Genomic DNA, 21,626 nt, shown 5'->3' on the forward strand with positions numbered 1-21,626 from the left:
AGCAAAATTATTATTATTATTATTATTATTATATATGCTAGTCAGTGGGGATGCACTGTAACTGACTGTGAGTGCGGCCAGGGCTTACATACCATGGACCATCTACCGAGCTGTGTCATGCTGCGGGATACATGGCAGAGGACAACAAGGTGGCTCTTACTTTTGCTAGATACTTAACTTGTGACTTTCTGTGGAGGGGTCATGGTACGGTGGTTCATCCACTTGACTCTCAATCTAAGGGTTGAGGGTTCAAATCTCAAACCAGCACTCATGTCCATTGACAAGACATTAATCCACATCTGCCAATCTCTCTCCAGGTGTAATGGGTTCCTGAAAATTGCTGGTGTAATTATAATTGCAGGTCCTTTAGGAAAAACAGCATTGAAGGTGATCGAGTCTTTCTTGGGCAACATAATTATCATTATCATTATCAACTCAAAATGATGATAATATATGCCTGATATCATTTCAAAGGTAGCAGATTCTCATCAGCCTGCAAACAACATTGCAAATATAAAAGGGAATTGTAGAAACACAATTAGAACTGAGATACTGGTATGTACAATTGCATCGTGCAGCTCTGTTTCTATGTCACCTGTTCCTAGAGTCCACTCATGCTTCAACCTAAAGCACGTAGCATCTTAAGTTGAACTTATCTCTAAGTTGGACTCTACAATTATGGAAAACTGTTAGCATCCATGACAAATATTTTGTAAAAATTATTTTAAAAGGCATAAAATGTTGATTCAAATCATTCATATTTTCTATTATCAGGGAGATTTCATGTTCTTGATGTGAAATTTATAAAAATTCTAAAATATTTGAATTTTGCTTTTGAATATATTTCATTTCAAGGCTACAAATGGCTCTCCATAATTTTGAAGTCCAAATTTTGAGTAAGTTCAACTTAGGATCTTTGTGAAACACCCCCAGCTCTCCCGCAAGCATGACACAAGAATCGTACATTCAGGATGTTGATGACACGAGATGCAAACTGAAATCTCCCACAGAGATGGTAGAGAAAAACATTACATCGTGTGTGTGTAATTGGGTTCTTACAGACGTGTGTGTAATTGGGTTCTTACAGACGTGTATGTAATTGGGATCTTACAGACGTGTATCAATCAGATATTAATATTTACGTCTGGGGACTGACATTAAACGTCACCATCCAAAAGACGTGACTCAGTTTCAAACCGGGGTCCGTCTGAGCCGGTTTGTAGGCGAAGACAGAGAGCTGACCAAGTGAACGTGTCGCTAGACCAACCCACATTCTCCTAACAGTTTTTAAACTCTAGACTTATCTAGAGTAGGAGTGTTCCTTCACTTTCTGATGTTCCAAAGGTCAAAGGTCTTGATCATCTGGGTGGTATAACTCGCTAAGAAGTCTGTAGACGTACGATGGGGCATTACCTCCACTGCAATCAAAGAAAACAAAGATTGGTAGAAAGTTTATGCTAGTGTACCTTGGCAAGGCATTTATCTACATTTGCCACTCTCCACCCAGGTGCTAAATGGATACCCAGTAGAATGTGCATGTTAAAGTGGTTGGATTGACATATACCACTGTAGATGAGCTATTTAATCAATTGACTTGGGTAATAGCATCACTTCGAAATGTAGTATTAACCCTTACTGTACTGGGCGATTTTGAGCACCTCACTGACTGGGGGAGGGAGGGGGGGGGGGGCCTCTCAGGCCCCCTCCCCCATGATCTCGGCCATCAAATGTTTGATGAACATGAAAATGTGCATGTTTGTAGATATTTACGTAATGAACAAGATGGTATAATTAGTTTTTTTCCTAATATGCAAATTTTTGTTGTTATAGCCTAATTAATTTTGCAAAATGCTAATTTTATGCATTTAACAGAAAACTCTACATATTTGTCTGTAGACTTGTGAAGAATCTTGAAAATATATTGAATAAATGTTTTTCCTTCATCTCAAAATGTATTTCTGAGAAAAAAAGGTTGAAATTCATCATTTTATTTTCTTATGTATTTTATTGTTTTTTATTTCTCATTATATCTATTGTTTTATTTCTAATGTATTCTTTTGTTCTGGAATACATCAAGTTACTTTGAGAAACATATAAAAGCAATTTGATATCAATTCATATCTCCCACTTAGGAAGAAATACATCTAAACCTGTATTCACATTTCTGCTTGTACATGAATATATGCAATTATAGCACTTTTTGATGACATGCGCATACACCTTAGAGGTACATCAAATTTCGATGAAAATGGTATCAAAATGTGCGTAAGACTTGAGGGGAAAAAAGTCATGAAACAACAATTCAAAATTCCAAGCGGTTGCGGTGCAATTTCAGAAAATGTCAAGGGGGGGCCCTCCCAGGCCTCCCTCTAGTACAGTAAGGGTTAAGCACTATACAAATGTTATAATTTTTATCATAAAACCATATCAGACTCATATGATTCTAAAAGTATTTCACTTTTGAAAATGATTTAAATTTGAAATAGTATGGATACATAAAAGGGTCAAATTAACATTGAGTTTCAATTATCAACAAATAGAAAGGCTACATGTGACATAATCATACAACCCCCTGAGGTAACAAACAGTTCAAGGTAATCAAAAAAATATAAGAACAAAATCCCAATTCGATAACATTGTATGATTTATACACTGCATTGACAGAAAAATTACTGAGAAAGACATTCAATTCAATTCAGTTTATTTGGCATCATTAAAAATCATAAATACAGAATACATAATAAGCCAGGACCTCTAAGAAGCAACTTGTGCTTGTAAATGAGACCTCTATGAAAGTTAACACGATATCAAATTAAATTGCAAAAGAAATAAAAACTTACCAGGTAAAATATATATATTTACATTTAGACAAAGGAAAAAGAGGAGTAACTTGTCCTTTTATTTTAGGAAAACAAGGAAGTATTTTCCTAGGCTATCAGTACAGGAACCACAAAAGAATACAAAGGTATTGATCATTAAAAAAAAAAAAAAAATTGTTTATATTTTGTAGGTATTATTAAAGGTATTACAAAGTTTTGAGAAATTTCGAAAAATGGGTGGATAGTGATTCTTTACGATTTTGATATATTTGGATGCCCCTGTGGATGTATTTAAAACACTAGAATCTTTAGCCCCTAAAACACTTCTGCTTTCGAGAAAAATTGAATATAAAGATTTACCGGTGCTCCCGGTAAATTTTGATAAATTTCAAATAGCTCCTACGGCCGTACAATGGTAGCTGTGACCATGAAAATCTCAGAATATGTAGTTGTGGTATATAATTTCCGAACGGGAATAGCTAATCGGTCGATTTAAGACAATAAACATTGTTTTATAGCTTAATTAATATCTTGACCTTGAGAGGGAGCTATACAACATAAAGCATTTATTATTTAAAATTTCATAACTTCAGAGTCGATTTTGACCGCGACAACGATCAGTGAATATTGTAGGATCGCATATGCTCCCAATATGTTCATTTGAACCAAATTCACGACCCCATACTAAAACTTTGTATTACCTTTAACTTTTGCTCAGTACCTTTGTCATGATAATCCCATAAACTTCAAGGATGTCTCTACCAATATACTTACATGTTTGATATGAAGAGGGTAACTAGCTCAGGAGGTACGTAGTCAAAGACAGGGTTATAGATATGGACCTTGGAAAGTAGCTCCCCATCAGAGTAATCCAGAATCTCTTTAGGTGACTCAAATTTGTTGAAAGCATCCTAAAAATAGACCCCAAAAAAGAGATTAAAATACAGAGAAAGACTACGGCTTGTGAACAGAGAGATGTCCTTACAAAACAGACACAGTGAGGCAAAGAATAGAAAATAAAAACCAAGGAGAACAGCCAAAGCAAACAAAAAAATACAATGTAGAGGTGTTGTGGTCGAGAGGTTACGTCACCGGACTGTCGATCACAAGGTCCGCGGTTCGAGTCCCACCACCGCACTAATGTCCTTTGGCAAGACATCGATCTACATTTGCCACACTCCACCCAGGTGAAGTAAATGGGTACCTGGTACGAATTTATTCCTTGAAATGCTAGAGCGTCGTATGGCAGCCGTGCTAAAGCCAGGGTAATAATCGGGAGCGCCAAGAGGGTCAAATCTGACTGACATGAGCGCTATACAAGAACCCACTATTATTATTATTATAGACAATATTTGGTATACTATCAAAAAGAGAAAGAAATACACGTACAAGTTCATGGTTTCAAAGGATTAAAGACCGACAAATAGGAACCGAAATAAAGGGCAACAACAAAACAAGGAAATATTTCCCTAGGCTCTCATCAAAGAAAATACAAAAGAATACCAAGGTGCAGATCATAACAAAAATTCTATTTATATGTGTAGGTCTTTAACTTTTTCTCTGTACCTTTGTCATGATAATCCCATAAACTTCAAGGATGTCTCCACCAATATTTACATCATAAAAAAAGGTGAATCAATTTATCAAAAATAAATATCTTTTCTCTGTGTTTCCTTGAAATGTTTGCCCAAAATCAATGATGCAGAAGAAAGAACCTTCATTGTATACTAATTTTGCATTTACCCATGCCCTCTTAAAAATAGTTAATTTATTGTAATTATGAATGGGTAGAGCTGCCAACCTTGTGTGACCAAAAAAAGGAACCATGATGGCAAAAAAAAAGGAATTTTAAGCAAAAAATGGATTTCATTAAAACGAAACTTACAACCATGCGCGACACACTTCCAATGCAGAAATGTCCATTCCTCATGCTGTTTTTTCCATACAAGCAGGTATTTTTTTGGTGTGATTTTGGTATTATCGGCATTTCATTCTTTTTGAAAATATGTTTCTCTTCAAGTATCTTTTCAAGTATGTTTTAAACTTAGTTTTCTATTGAATTTGTGATCAAATCAACATTTAGGGCGGTTGTTTGACGTGCGGTATGCAAAAAAAAAAAAAAATATTAAGAAAAAATATACTACCATAATTAAATTTGGAGGAAAGAACGGAGTAATTTCGGCAAAAACGGAATGGTTGGTAGCTCTGAATGGGTACTACAATATAGGCAATCTAATGACAAAAATTGTTGTTTTGAAGCTTGTTCATTAGTGATATGCAATTGCACTCGGTTAAGTCACAATGAGCTGGATAATGAACTTGATAAGTCTCATTCATTATCTGATTGCGACTTGACCTGCGTGCAGTGCATATTTACTAATGCACTCACCAACATAAATTATTTGTACACTAATTTTCTCATGGCATTTATTCTACAACCACATTAGAAATATAAATTCATAAGATTACAGAGTTCTGGGTCACATCATAATCTATAGACTATGGGGGGAAATTCATCAAAATATTAGTGAATCACTTCCCTTTTGCATCTTTATTTGAGTAGCATTGAAAGAAATATTGTGAGTGTACTTGCTTACCTGATCAATACTGCAAAGGTACTCAGGTGACAGCTTGAACATTGGTGTGCATACTATCAACTGCCAAAAATAGGAAATTAAAAATAAGCATTTGATAATCAAACAATCACATTAATTGTAACTTATGTTGCACATCAATGCAATCAGATGTAATGAAAACTATTTCTTAAAGTCTCTAAATGATGATGATACTACTACTACTTCTTCTAAAAAATAATAATGATGATAATAATGATATTAACAATAGATACAAAAATAAGTTAATTATAATAAGCTGAATAAAGAGAGACAGAGACAAACAGACACATATACATAAACATGCATGAATGTTCAAGTGTCTAGGCAGAGAGAGAAAGAGAGAGAGAGGGAGAAAGAGAGAGAGATAGAGACAGAAAGAGAGAAGGAGAGAGAGAGATAGAAGGAGAGAGAAACTTACAGGTACTGAGTGATGCTTGGCTGCTAGTGCTAATGCATGAGTACCACCGATTGCCTTCAATCTGAAATGACAACAAAATAGGAAAGGAAACATCACAAAATTGGCATTCATATCACAAGAAAATATACATAACATTGTCTGTTCTGATTCATAGCAATTCCCTTTGAATACCTTATACAATAACAGATTTTCTTTTTCATACTGTCTTTCTTTTGATCATCTATTTAATACCAGTCTTTAGTGGTCAATAAAGTCTGTAGAGGTTACTGAATTTATAATGTTTCGTTTAAGGATAATAATAGTATACTATGCTTTACACTAGTTTGTTAGTTCTATGGTATTGCATATATTGTCATCTATATATAAGGAAAGGTTTAAGTTGTTCTCAACCAGCCGCAGCAGCACACCATCTACATGTACAGCTAGGACGCTCTATCAGTGGCTAATTTTTGACCAACGAAGGCCCACTGACCGTCCTCATAACTTCAAGACAAGGTCAACTGTCCTCATGGCTGTCATACAAAGTCTTCACAATACTAACTAGCACATACGCACTTGTACATGTCTGGGCATACACTAAAGTAAGGGATCTGTGCAAACAAGTGCAAAGGCTCACCTTGTACAGTACAACTGTTTAAGATTTCATAGCCAAATTCAAACGGTATATATGTTAGGCAATTAGTGCTTCTGTGGCAAACAGCTTTTGACCAACTGTCTTATATCAATTTTCAAGTGACACATTTTATTAAATAAAGGCTCATTCAGATATGTAATGGTAAACTCCCCCCCCCCCCCCCCCCCAAATGCTTTTTAAAAACATGTACATCAACGGCAACTGCAGGCAACTAAGGTCCTGTGCGTATTCACTGAGCTCCGTGTTATAGATTCAATGTGTAGTACACTTTATGTCATTAAAAAAACGCCATGGTTTGCCTCTCCATATCTAAACAAGGTCAAGACTAGTTTCTATAAACAAATTGTTATACAATATATTCCATTGGAATAAAGAAATTAAGAGTACCAGCTGCAGAGAAATAAAAATCAGTTAGCCTACCCTCCATTTGCCATGACCGTATGCGTTCCAATGATGACCTTGTTAACACGTGACATCATAGCAAAGACAGCCGAGTCGGTGATGACCGTGGTCTCGATGTCATGCCTGGCTAGAGTAGTGGCTAAATCGTGTCCCTGTAAGGTAAATTAAGGGAAAATCTTCATCACATGTGTAAGCAAACATACCAAATGTAGTATATTACTGTCCATAGTCCCATAAAGTGGTTTTGATGCGAGTGCAAAAGAATTTGTGCAGAAAAATAGTGTCCATTATTGAAAGTCAAATCACATCTCCAGTTCTATTCTCTTCTATTCTTTAAAATCAAAGATGTCATCTTATCCCCTGTAAGTTGGACAATGAAGAATTTGTCTTCATATTTGATGTGTTTATAGTATTTGATTTTAATTGACATATTCTTTTTAAAATAAACTGACCATCAGTGTTAGACACAATATAACAAAACAGAAAGAAACAGAGTGAAATGGGCTGACGAATTTACACAAAAAGTAATCAAAAGGAAGTCAAAGAGAGAGAAAAACAGACAGATGTTAAATTCTTGCTCAGGTATTCACCGCAAAAATGCACAGGTTTGAGGAAAATGTGATCTCTGCAGTGATACACTAATTTCACCTCACCATGCCACCGTCAATAAATCAAAAGTCAAAGAAAAATCAACCCCTTAATAAAAATATTGAGAAAATATTGAAAATTCAGGATTTTTGCCAAAATGTATCTTACCTTATATAAAGGTGAACACTCTGCGACGATAACATGAAATTTTCTTTTCCTGGCTGCATTCTATGGAAACAAACAGCGGAAAGAAAGATGAACTTTTGTGAAACAGCACAGCATTTGGTATTGATGTTCTGCACAGTATTTGGATATACCATTAAATGTGAAGACAACAATACTAAAATAAAAATCAGGGGTTATACAGAGTCAATGTGTATTTAAAAAAAAGGATTCCAAATTTGGTAGCTCATGATCAAATAGTCATAATGTAACATTGAGATCTATTTCATCTTTAAGACTAAAGAGTAATTTGTTTTCTTGTTAATGATACCCTATTCATAATTTTCTTCCAAGGATAACCAAGCACCAGGGTTTTTAAAAAGTGCTGTCACAATTTCCTTGTACCAAGCTTGGGCTGATGCGACGAATGCAGAATAAAGCCACGTATGCATGAATTACGTTGGTCTTAAATACCTTTAAAGGTGAAATTTACACCATTACTGCGACAAATAATTCAACTGTATTTTAAAAGAAGCATCTATACATTTGGAACCCCCGTGCAAAGTGGAGTCAATTAGTGAAGCGTGGGTTCACAGAGATGACACGGTTGTTGTTCAATACATTAATAATTAATAATTATAGGCATTTCTATAGCGCCATCTATCTAGAAATTCTATTCTGAGGCGCATTAATTATTACCCCGACTTTATCCTAACTGCCATTACAGTGCTCCAGCGTTTCAAGGAATTAATTCCTGCCAGGTACCCATTAGTAAAGGCTCATTCAGATATGACACAGTAACCCCTCCCCACACACACGCACCCACACAAAATGGTGACTGCTTCCAACAAGGGTCCTACGCATATTCACTTAGCTCTGTGTTATAAGATACAGAAATGTGAAACATAATACACTTTACGTCATTATAAAATTACTGCCGCAGTTTTGTCACTTCATAATCTGAACAAGGCTTAACATACTTACAAGAAGAAATGCCTCCAATGTTCTTGACTTTCCTAGCGTCATGATGACCTCGTTAGAGTGGATGTGTTCTAATGACTGGCTTGCAATGGCTTCTGCACTGCCCTCTAGCTCTGATAACAGCTCATTTATACTCTCTATCGATCTACCCTGCATTTGAGAGAGAGAGAGAGAGAGGGAGAGAATGACAGAAAGGATATATATATTAACTAGCTCTGATAGCAGCTCATTTATACTCTCTATCACTCTACCCTGCATTTGAGAGAGAGAGAGAGAGAGAGGGAGAGAATGACAGAAAGGATATATATATTAACTAGCTCTGATAGCAGCTCATTTATACTCTCTATCACTCTACCCTGCATTTGAGAGAGAGAGAGAGAGAGAGGGAGAGAATGACAGAAAGGATATATATATTAACTAGCTCTGATAGCAGCTCATTTATACTCTCTATCACTCTACCCTACATGTGAGAGAGAGAGAGAGATAGAGAATGACAGTAAGGATATATGTATATTAACTAACTCTGACTCTAGCTCTGATAGCTTTCAAAGAGAAGAAACCATGTTAAAGGGCTGTAGCATGGCAATTACCGGTTAACGCCATCTTTCTCTTCTGTTAGACAACTGCACGTAAACGAATGGACTTGATTAACGGTCAGCACGCACTCGCGAAACAGACCAAAATTCTGCTCACGCTTTGGTTTCGCGTATGTTGCAAGCACGTGAATACTGTGGTCGCGTCGTCCGTAGTCGTATTATACCCGATTGGCCCAGAGTTAGGCCACAGGAAAGACACAGGTAAGACACCCCCCCCCCCCCCAACCATGTACAACAGCTCACTGAAACCTTTCTTTGGCACCAAGTCTTTGAACAATCGTTATAGATGGACTTTGAGTGACTGGCACAACTACTTTTTTTGGCAGGGTTGCCCCATAAGAAAATGGTACCACTCCAACCAATTCTATTTTTCTCATAATTCTGAGAATATTTGAAGGTTTAGGATGCAGAATTCATTACCTAACCTGATCAAAACTTATACAAAACATAGGATATCCATTGATCACTTGGACATCAAATATACTATGTACTTACCTTCAAATTCATACATGGTTTACTGAAATCCTCCACCTGGCCTTCAGCAAGCAGCTTTTTCTGTTGAGAGAATAAAATGCTGATTTTGGTAACTATTCAAATGAGCATTGTTTTGAAGTTGACCTGAACTAAGAATATCTAAATATCTTCAGGGCATATTGTACCGGTATGTTGTCATAAGTAGCAGACATGCTTATTTTCTGATTCTTCTCGTCCATTTTATAGACCTTGCAGCAGATTAGTCTAGTGCTAAACAACTTTTTCAACAAAGTCTACTTTTAAGTGAGAGCACTATGGATCACATGCACTGCACCCATTGCTATAGTTTGTCCTCTTCCCACCAAATATACATTTTATTCCAAGCGAACACTGTTTAAATGTTTGCATTCAAGAGATCAAATACAATCGCATCATGTTTTTCCTTGTGACATTACAGTTCCTATACTAGATATATAACATCCTTCTACTTACATGAAGGGACTCTTGTGGATCGCCGGATGAATCAACACCCTGGCCCTTGATAATACTGCAGAAAAATACATAAACAAAGTAGTTTATGATTCCATTATCTTCTTCATATTTCCAGGGAATAATTTTCCTCAAATTTTTTGATTAGCAATTTCAGGCGATGGATAAATATTTCAAATGAAATTCTGTACATTTCTATGGAAGAAAACTGCTACACAAAAGATATTTTGTATAGCAGTCATGCAAAAATGCATAGCAAATTGCGATGCGATACCAGGAAAATTATTCCCTGATTTCCTATACTAAACACAGTAAAAGTCAATTTTTTCATAGGATTCCTTTGGCAATAAAACCTTCCAAAGTTAAGGTTGCTATAATTTGTTCTGTGAAGAAGAATAAAAAAACCATTAAATTCATGTGCATGACACTAAATGTCGATAACTGGGAAAGTTTTGAATACAAAATCAGATTTAATCGTGACATAACATATTTGGGATTCATGTGAGTTTCTTGCTGCAAAAATGCAGTCATTAACAATTTGCAAGGGTTCCTGGATGTAGGTTACTTGATGGATTAATATTAGTTTCTATTCATATTGTATACCTGTTTGATAAAACATATAATTCACACTTAAAAGCAATGAATACAGACATAGTCAAGCTTTTCGTCTTGTACTCATCAATCAAAGTAAATCGCGAGAATGAACAAAATCAGACAATACAAATGGAAGCAGCAGGAAACAAAGCGCAAAAGAAAAGAACGGTTGTGATTGGTTCCAGGGCCTCGTCTTATAAAGAGTTGTGATTGATCCAAATCAATAACAAGGCCTATTATCAATCGCAATTTTGTAGTCTCCTATTCCTTATGTACAACATTGCGATTGATATCAACTATCTATAAGATGGCGCCCAGGAATCAGAAAAATATAGTAGTAAAGCCAGCCGTATAAAACTTTAGTATGTCTGTATTCACTGCTATTCTTCATTTTTGTAGTAGCAATCATCTCTTTACTTAGAAGTACATCAGTGATATGCACTGCACTCAGATCAGTCACAATAATGAACAGATTATGAACTTGACAAGCCTTATTCGCATTTCCTTTCCCCCAGTTTTGCAGACATGGGGGGGGGGGGGGGGGGTGGAAAGCTGTTTATAGTGTCTGTGAAAATATTTTTTAAAAGTTATTTTAAAAGGCATAAAATGTTGATTCAAAATCATTCATATTTTCTATTATCAAGATGATTTTGCGTTCTTGATGTGGAATTCCTGAAAAGTCTAACATACCCAAATTTTTGCTTTTGAATATATTTCATTTTTGAGGCTACAAATGGCTCTCCATAATGTTTAAGTCCATCTTAGAGATAAGTTCCCCCCCTGGATTACTTGTACTCAGACCCACCTTGCATACTCTTCCCTGATGATCTTGAGGACCCTCCTGACCATGTTACCGACCGAGGACTCTGCCGGCTGAGCCGTCATAATCCTCTTGCCCTCCTGCCTGATCAGTCCCATCAGCTCCCCGGCATGGGCCCAGCGGCTACCTGATATGATCTTTCTGATCAGGGACAGGGTGCTGTGAGCTACATCGTAGGACCCCTTCACACTCCTGCATAGGTCCAGGATAGAAAGATTACTCATTAAAGCCCCACTGCACTACTTACAGCTACTTGTGCCCTCTATATAGCAAACAATGCCTAATCGGCGACCGTTTGTCCCCCATGATCCTCTTTTTCTTATGTTAAGTGAGAGCTGATTTGATGAGATAACCAACTGACAGTGACCTTGCACGGTGGTCTAATCCCTCCTCTAAACTAGTATGGATGGGCTTTAAAGTAAAATATCAACTTAATAGCAAACTACTCGAAACAAAAGAAAGAAAAGAAACTTGAACAAAATTGGGCAAAAAAAAGGAAAAAAGTTTTATCAATTGTAACGTTGTAATCGCGATCTGTAATGTCTCTGTGATGTAGTGCCAGATTTTATTCCAATACACAAAATGACTAAAATGTCAATATTTTCAGAATGTATTTCTTTGGTGGATTTTTCTCTCTATAAAGGACTTCTAAAATATGTTATCCATAGTTAAGCATTGGTGATTGAAATTAAGTCATGTTCTTGTCAAGATATATTTTGTACTGGTACTTTAATTAGGAGTCTTGTATAGGTGCCATTGAACCAATCTGAACATCTTTCTTCTATTGTCAAGGTTTGGCTCCATAGGGAAGAAGAGGTTTTGTGGTCCTGTGGATAAGCCTCCAGACTGTAAACCACAAGCAACGGGTTCAAATCACTGTCACACTACTAATATCCTTTGGCAAGACATTCATCTTTTTTTGCAACAGTCCACCCAGGTCTGGTAAATGGGTACACATACTACCCAGCAGGAATTAATTCCTTAAAAATGCTCGTGATGAGAATAATGGAGCACCAGGAGTGGCATGTGCAAGACATGGGTGCTACACGAGACTCCACTATTTTAATTATCATTATTTTTATCCTGTGTGTATGATTATCTTACCCTTGTTTCAGATCAGCAATGAAGGCATCGATCTGCTCGGTTAGGTTGGCCGGTAGCTGGGCCTTACTGTCTCCAGGCATGATGGACAGCTCCGTCAACCAGTGCTGTTTTTAAATTCAGGTAACACTCCCTGCAGTAAAAATGAAATTGAATTAGTGAAGATGAATAATATTCCAAATAAAAAAAAAGGGGGAAAAAGCTGCTAAAAGCAACACAGATGCTAACCCATTGCCCATTGAATGCTAGCCAAATTTGGCTGGCATGTGTAGAGAAATTTATGTTGTACCAATATCAAATCATATTGAATAAGTTCAGACTTAAAATGTACCAAGCACCAAACTGCATGTTTTGCTCTTGATGCAAAAGGGTTTCATGTCGGACGATGACGCCAATCTGCATTCAAAATAAGATGATGATGATGATTTTGCAATTGATGCTTATGGCCGGGGACTACGGTGGACCGGTCGAAAACCACTCCCAGCCGAATATCCACAACTGTAGACTACTCTCTTTCAAAAATAATTTCGAATTTTCTCCCATTTGTTTTGTACATGTGCATGATGTTTGTGAAAAATGTGTACTTAAATCGGTTAGAAGGTCGATACTGTTTACGATTATACATTAACGTAGAAGTTCGAACACCCCCCCCCCCCCCCCCCCCCACTGTATTGTATGGAATGAGAAGTTAATGGGTCCTGATAGAAGGGTGAGCCCGCGATTAGGCATGGACGTAAATCTGATACAGGAAGTATTGGGATTTTACAATAGCAAATCTCCTTTATATCATATGTTGTTTGGAATATCTAGAGAATATTGGCATCGGAATAAGGAATCACAGAGGTAAGCAAACATTAGTGGGCGAATTTTGTATACTAACACTGTAAAAAGACCTGTCAAGTCTTTTTTTAATTCCCGCCATTTTGAAGTGGCTCCACGTCACTTCATTCAACCATGATGGGCTCTGCTCCGGAGCAGAGTTACGAAACATACAAACTTGAATATTTAGTACTTACCAATTACAGATTACTGTATTGATCACAATTATCCTACAAACTGCAAAGAATGTATACATATGTTTAGACACACTGGCCCTTATTCTGAAGTCAGGTTTAGTTAAACCCAGGTTTAAGTTAAACCCGACTTCAGAAACGCAAAATTAAACCTAGGTTTAAATCTGAGAGTTAGGCGAGGCTTAGACTAGACTTAAACCTAGGTTTAAAGTTAGACCTGACTTCAGAATACGGGCCACTGTCACTAAAATATAAGGATTTGTTTTCAAAATTTGTTGACGTACGATTTTCTTGATGACTTGATTTTTGGGTGGATTTGTTTAGTTTACATTTAAATTTGAAATTTAGTCTGGTATATCATGTTTACTTTTCACCATGTAATGATGTTTTCATGTATATGTATGTCTTTATAAGTATCTTAATGTTATGCAGGGCCACCAAGTATAACAGTATTTCAACTACTGATGTGGCTACCCTGTTGAAATAAAACGAAATAAATTAATAATAAAATAAATAAATTGTTTTATGACTATCAATTAAGGGAAAAAACATGGGAGCGAAAAGACGAAGAAAAGAACGAAGAGAAGTGGAAACCCTTAAAATACACAGCATATCTGATTCAAATAAAGTAAACCATACTTTTGGAACCCTGCCAAAACCATCTGACTTGAAATGCTCCATAGTTCCAATAGAATACAAATTAAAAAATTAAAAATCTGTAAAAAAGTGAATCTTCTCGTGATAGCTAAAGCCATGCGTTCAAAGGTGGGCAACAATCCAGTGAAATTTGTCGAGCATGTTAGAAATGGAATCCTGATCAGGTGTAAAATGACTAAACAAATGAGAAATGTGAACAAAATCCCAGTGAAGGTGGAAAAGATGAGAACTTGGATGAAACGAGTACTCTATGGAGTACCTATCAAAATGACAGAACAAGAAATTCAAAACAAACTGACTAAACAGAAAGTTGTGGATATTAAAAGTATGATGAATAGAAGAAATGGCAAAAAGGAAAATGGTTCTCAAGAAAGAGTGGACAAAATGAAAGGACAAATTCCAACTAGAAAAAGTAGAAATATCATCCTATCATTTGACTGCAGCAATCTTCCCTCTGAATAACCATGTGTTACAAACTATTTTATTTACGGTTAGACATTTTATTCCATCCACACTCAGGTGTTTTAAATGCCAAAGTTTCGGCCACGGAATAAACAAAACATGCTTATCAAGCGCTTACCACCAAAGTCTCTAATAGCAGTGTAAATCCAAACCCAAATGTGTTCGCTGTGGGGAGATGCATTTCTTTGACCAATATTCCCACAGGCCACAAAGAAACACCAAAATGTGCTAATTCTCGCTACCCTAAATAGGTACGAAAATCTCGAAATTCGCGAGACGAGGTAATTTTCACTCTCTCGGGTCGTCACAACAACTTCCGGTATAGAGTCCCATCCCGCTGGCGCTAGCGCCTGTGTTCGCTGTGCAGAGTTTTCACGCACGCTAAAATCGATGCCAATCAGTGTAATTTGTACAGATTATAATATATGCATTAAATTTAGTTTGTTTTTATTCAATTTGAATATACAATAAAAAGCAAAAAATAGTTTACAGGAAAGATTTTATTTTTATTCATGTTTTTTTTCTGTTAATCTAAAAGTAAAAAAAAATAATTGTCTTAAAATTGTGCATGTAGCGACCAGCGTCACAATCACGAGCAGACGATACACTAAACAGTGTAGAGACAACACTCAGTTCATGTATTTCTCGTCGACCACAAAGTGGATAAAAAAACAGTTTCGGAACTTAAAAAAATCTTAACGGACAGAGGAATACCATGCAATGGAAAGCTTCGGGCAGAATTAGTGACTTTAGCACAAAAGGCCGTTAAACTCTACCGTGAAAGAGAGGGTTGTGATCACGAACTTTCCGTCCATCTTGTCAATAGCTGTGGTGGGACGTTCTTCTCCAACGAGACCAAAATTATTCCAGAAAAAGTATTTGGGATAGCCTTTGGCATAACCATCTGGATCAATCTGCTCCTTATCGAAATGTCTCGAACAAAGCCGCGATTTTTTGGTCAAATTCACTTTGTCCTTGCGGCGAATCAAGCGCAGCCATGTCGCTCGTGTTCCAGCTTCGGTGGGAAATTTCACCCAAGTCACGGCCTTCATCCACCCCCATTTTTCAGGGTTCTTACGCTTGGAATCATGAGCCCAGCACTGTGCAGCCTCACAAAAGAAAACCATCGTCACTGATGTCAAAAGACGCAAAAAACAACGAATGAAATGTTCAAATAAACGTTGAAATATTTGCGAAAAAAAAAACAAGACGAGCAGACGACATATTCGGTGCATACACGTTGTGTGGCGACGGCGTTTTACTTTTGCGCTATCGCGCCTAGTAAAATAGCGCCTGCACAGGAAGCTGTAATGTCGAAAAGCTATCCCATAATGCAATGCGCATTTTCAGGATTTTCCCCGGATCTCGGCAGAATCGCTATTTGGGGTAGCGAGAATTGTGGAGGCAAACATTCTGCGTATTTTGGATGTTAAGAAGCCAAAAGACAGAGAATCAGAATTGAAAATAGAACAATAAGTGAGCTATGCTGAAGCTGCAAGCATGCAAATGTTAGGATGATCAAGATAAAAAAAACAACACAAACCAAATCCAAAATGCTCTAGATCTACCTATAGAGTACCGAAGACATTATATTTTTATACAAATGTATTTTTAGAATTCCCAAATTTGAACATTTTCTGAAAGAGCATCAAAAAAATTGTCCAAATGAAATGTTGAAAAACAGGCATTGATTATGCTAAGAACTATCTGAGATATAGCCATCCGAATAAATAGATTTCAATAGGAAGTCACTATCATTTTGCTCTGGTTTGTAATTAAATATTATGATATTCAGTAGTCTACTGAATGAACGCCATAAAACAATTACCAACATTAACAACGACTCTACGCACAGATAAGCACGTGGGACCGTTGTAAAGTTAACACTTCGTAAGTATACGACAATTATCTTTATTTCGTTAATGTTAACAAGAAATACACATTCTCTTTATTATCAGACACTTTCTCTCGTTCTCTCTCATATCAATATGTATTCATTAATATAATTTAAATGTAAAACAATAAATAATGAACATACGGTTCACAGGTCTCTGCATGCTGCACTTACACAGTGGCTAGGCTTCCAAATATATCGTCTGAAGTGCGTCGGCACAAAAAGTCCAATCAAAAAGGAAAAATAAAATGTTGCATAATCTCGTTTAAATGACGTATTGTTGCAAGTTTATGTTATTTGACTTTCTTCAAATAATGATATCAGTAACAACATTTGAAGTAACACCAAGAGGTAGATCTATATCAAACTAACCATGAAATCCTAATAACAACAGATAATATTCGTTTTAATGCATCTAATGCATCTAATGTATATTAATTATGCATTCAATATATTTGTTTAATATCGTTTATTATCTGTATAAAATTATATACACTTGAAATATTGTATCAACTTTTCAAGCCATGTTATGTTCATGAAAATGTATGATGAAAAAATAAGAAAAAAGATGCAGAAACCAATAAATCAAATCAAATCAAACAAAATTATAAATGCATTGTAAGATTGTAAGATTTTATTGACTCTATCGACCCCCTCTCGGGGTATGAGAGTACAAACATATTTACAATATAGTATCAATATAACAATAGTATAACAATGATAAACAGGTGATAACATGAAAATTGATAAACATGATAAGATAGTATAAACAAAGACAAACATGTGATAATATGAACAATGATAAACATGTGATAATATGAACAATAATAAACATGTGATAATATGAACAATGATAAACATGTGATAATATGAACAAATAAACATATTTACAAATCAAGGCGAACTGGGCAATTCACCCTCCTACCGCTACGAGTGTGCCTAACAACATTGCTTACATGTATTTGTGAGCTATCATGTGCAGTATTACCATCTACCCTTGAATCTTTTGAAAAATATGACATAATGATTCTAACAAATTTTGCTAATTTCTTTAGCTGGCAAGCGTGAGCTGTATTAAAAAACTTATCCATGTGCAACGCACTTGGTCTTAAGCTACTACCACACAAGTTATTTGGTATATACATTTTTCTTTCATTTTGAAAGAATGGACATACAAAAATATAATGAAATTCATCACCAATATCTGTTGGTGTACAGAGTGGGCATTGCAAATCATCTACTACATTTGCATCAAATCTACCTTTATTAACTGGTAATCTATGTGTTCTGCATCTAAATTTACTTAAAGTTATTGCTTCCTTCTGACATAATATCTGCAGGTATTTTTCATAAACCAACTCATTCTTAAACATCCTAGTTCGTGCAAATACGATTTGACCAGGTAGCTGCGCTCCATTCCTGAATAGACATGTCAGAAAGCCTGGTTTTCATAGTATTCATAATCCAGGCAGCACTATATCCTTCTCCTTGAGCTCGCCAGACGTTCCCAAGTCCTGCATAGTCAAAACTGTCTGCAAGAAACTCGACCCATTGTGACTTTATATTAACTAAATTTTGTCCTTCACTTTGCAACTGCAACAGAAACTTAAAAAGAATTAATGAATACTTTGATTGCTTCCCTTTAACTAATCTAACCCAATATCCAATCATCCTACACTTAATTTTATCGAGTATTTTACCACGTCCAGTTTCACCATAAACCATGCAGTCAGGTGTGCACTTATTTATAAACAATATCGTTCTTAAAAATTTTCTTTGGAAAACTTCAAGTTGATCTATACACTCATAGCCCCAGACCTCAGCACCATATAATAGAATTGGCAAAACTAAGTGATCAAATAAATGACATTGTGTATCAACAGATAAATGCAACCTTTTTGCGTTTACTAACATACTATACATTGCCTTTCGAGCTTGTGTAACCTGTTTAGCAATTGCTTTTTTAAAGTTACCATTATAATTAAACGTCACTCCTAAATATACAAAGTCATAAACAACTTCCAGTACACCACCATCATAATCAAATTCTGGAATTCTTCTAACTTTCCCACGTGAAAAAACAACAATTTTTGTTTTGCTGGCATTAACAGTTAAGTGCCAAGTATCACAATAATCTTTCACTGCGTTTAGGGCTTTTTGCAACTCTTTAGGAGTTTCTGCTAGAATAATTGTGTCATCAGCATATAACAAAGAAAATAACTCCTTATATATTTCAATACCATCAAAAGGCAATTTATTTTTAATAATAGTATTCAAAAATTCCAAGCCCTTGTACGAGTTTCCTATAGATTGTTGGAAATCGTTCAAATAAATAGCAAACAAGAGAGGTGAGAGGTTTTCACCTTGACGCACTCCAATATTGCATGTAAATAAACTGGACATATCTCCCTCGTTAGCAACACATGATTTAGCACACCTGTACATGTTCCTTATAACATTAAAAATCTTGCCTTTTACTCCCATTCTAAACATTTTAACCCACAATGCTGCACGGTCAACCAAATCAAAGGCTTTCTTATAGTCAATGAATGCACAATAAAGGCGTTTAGAATTCTTTAAATAAACATCAATAATAGACTTTTAAACATATACATTATCTGTGATTGAATAGTTGGACCGGAAGCCAGCTTGCTCTTCCCCTAACAAACTGTCATCCTCAACAAACTGAGTGATCCTATAGTTCAAAATTGATGTAAACAGCTTACCTAAGCAACTCAATAAAGTAATGCCTCTATAATTATCAGGGTTTGTATTCTCTCCCTTATTCTTAAATATAGGAATAATTATCCCAATACACCATTCTGTCGGAACAATACCAGAATCCAATACAACATTAAAGAACTTAACTACAACCTGAAGAATCTCCAGGGGGCAACTTTTAAGGAACTCATTTCTAATAGAGTCCCTTCCACAAGCTTTAGTATTTTTAAGCTTCTTAATCATCATGTCAACTTCCTTCAAAGTAATCGGAACATCGAGACAAACATTTTCCTGAGATAACTCTTGCATAACAATTGGGGGTTCTGGCTCATCAACCTCCTTATAACTTAGACGACTAAAATGATTTAAAAAATCCTTTAATGAAACATTTCCAATATCTTTCTCCTTACGTTCATTCTTACCATTCAGTAGCTGCCAATATTCCTTAGGATTTTTTGTCCGCAATGAACGTAATGATTTATTCAAGTCCTGAAAATATAACCTCTTTTTACAACGTAACAAATTCCTATAAGATTTCCCTGCATCATCATAATTACTTGAATCAACAGGAACATCAGAGTTCCTCATCAATTTTACTTTCCTCTTCCATCTATTTTTAACATTCAAATATTCCTTCCGAGCATCTCTACATTCAGTATCAAACCATGGCTGTTGACTTTGCTTACTCTGACTGTTACCTGATTTACTTCCATCTTTTTTATGATGCTTTAATTTACACACTCCAACTTCCTTTGCCGTACTCAAAAACATATCGCACAAATGTGAATAAAAAATATCCATACCTTCTTGATTAACATCAGTTTCAAGTTGATCTACAAATTTATGCATTACCTCGCTATAATCTTTAGTATGCTGCTTAAAGTCTGACATACTATTACTATTCCATTGAAAGGCGAGATAATTTGACTTGTCTGGCCCTGTGCGTGCTTCCCTACTTTCATTTCTCAATGAATCACTGTTCAAAATATCTTCAGATTGCAAGGTCAGCATAATAGGGCAATGTACATCAGACAAACATCTATCAAAAATATCAACATCAAAATCTTTTACTAATGGAAATAATCGTTTTGACATAATAGCATAATCAACAGTGCTACGGCCACCATTCTTATTAAAACAGGTATACTTTCCAAATAGTGTGATCACTACCTGCTCTACCATTCACAATTCTTATATCAAAACTTTGGCACATCTCAATAACTTTCTTGCCATTATTATTAACAACTGTATCATTATTAGAACGAGAATTAAAAATATCTGTATCATACATGTCCAAGTCACCATCACAAGCTCCTAGGCTGGACTGGTCCACAAAATCATCTACATCCAAAAAATCATCAAGCATCCCTGTTCTGGCATTAAAGTCCCCTAATAAACAAAATGGTGCATTGTGTTTACTTTTAATATCAACGATGTCATTACATAAATCATCGAACACTTCATGAGAATAATGAATGGATCCCTCACATGGGAGATAAATAGCACCAAGAATAAACGGAAAGCCTAGAAGCTCACTCCCGACCTTCACCTTTGCATTAAAGGCAACAATATATTTGAAGTAATGTAGTAAAAGCAAGCTTGTGAGATATGGCCCCACAGGAATATCATATACATGACTGTGCTATATAAACAAAGGGTGATCCTGGACAATAAAAGCAAGCGCTTTCTTTGTAAATTACTCAATACTTCCAACTTATTACTAATAGAAACAACCCTTTTTCTTCATTCATATTCACACGAAAATAATGTACAAATCCCATATGGCTTATTTCAGATTTCAGAAATATTAATAGCAGTGTCAGAAAGACAGAAACTCAGAAACCCAATTGTCCAAAATAAGCAAGTGTCTGCTAGCTACATTTAGTAATAAGTTCATTATGAAAGTAAATGATTTGTATAATGGATTATTGGAAATAAACGTTACTTAAAGGTACTATGTCCTATTTGCAGGCCAAAAGAATGAAAAAGTTAAATTCCAACTGCATTTGAAAGATAATACTAATTTAGAACTTCCCTAGAAAAGGTGGGGCTTGAAAATGTCTTCAAGTGGGAAAATAACGATTATCAGTTGTCAAATCGACTTTAGGGCTATAGAGCCCAAAAGTAATAGTCTTGATTTTCAGACAATTGTACCGAATGGTCATACGTTTTATGCTGCGCAAAGA

At 35.8% G+C, this 21,626-nt stretch overlaps 1 protein-coding gene across 1 annotated transcript; it reads right to left on the reverse strand.

The window, feature by feature from the left end:
• Positions 1-857: 857 nt before the first annotated feature.
• On the reverse strand, positions 858-16,927 carry LOC762814 (translation initiation factor eIF-2B subunit beta). Its single transcript, XM_030996753.1, has 12 exons — positions 16,894-16,927; positions 12,697-12,826; positions 11,578-11,784; positions 10,182-10,236; positions 9,711-9,770; positions 8,623-8,769; positions 7,645-7,704; positions 6,907-7,040; positions 5,853-5,913; positions 5,417-5,476; positions 3,594-3,730; positions 858-1,418 (listed from the first exon to the last, which is right to left on the reverse strand). Exons 2-12 carry the CDS (start codon positions 12,774-12,776, stop codon positions 1,346-1,348), a joined length of 1,074 nt encoding a protein of 357 aa, XP_030852613.1. The 5' UTR covers positions 12,777-12,826; positions 16,894-16,927; the 3' UTR covers positions 858-1,345.
• Positions 16,928-21,626: the final 4,699 nt, after the last annotated feature.

Source organism: Strongylocentrotus purpuratus, unplaced genomic scaffold (assembly GCF_000002235.5).
Source record: "Strongylocentrotus purpuratus isolate Spur 01 unplaced genomic scaffold, Spur_5.0 spur5_scaffold_3, whole genome shotgun sequence".
Taxonomy (NCBI): Eukaryota; Metazoa; Echinodermata; class Echinoidea; order Camarodonta; family Strongylocentrotidae; genus Strongylocentrotus; species Strongylocentrotus purpuratus.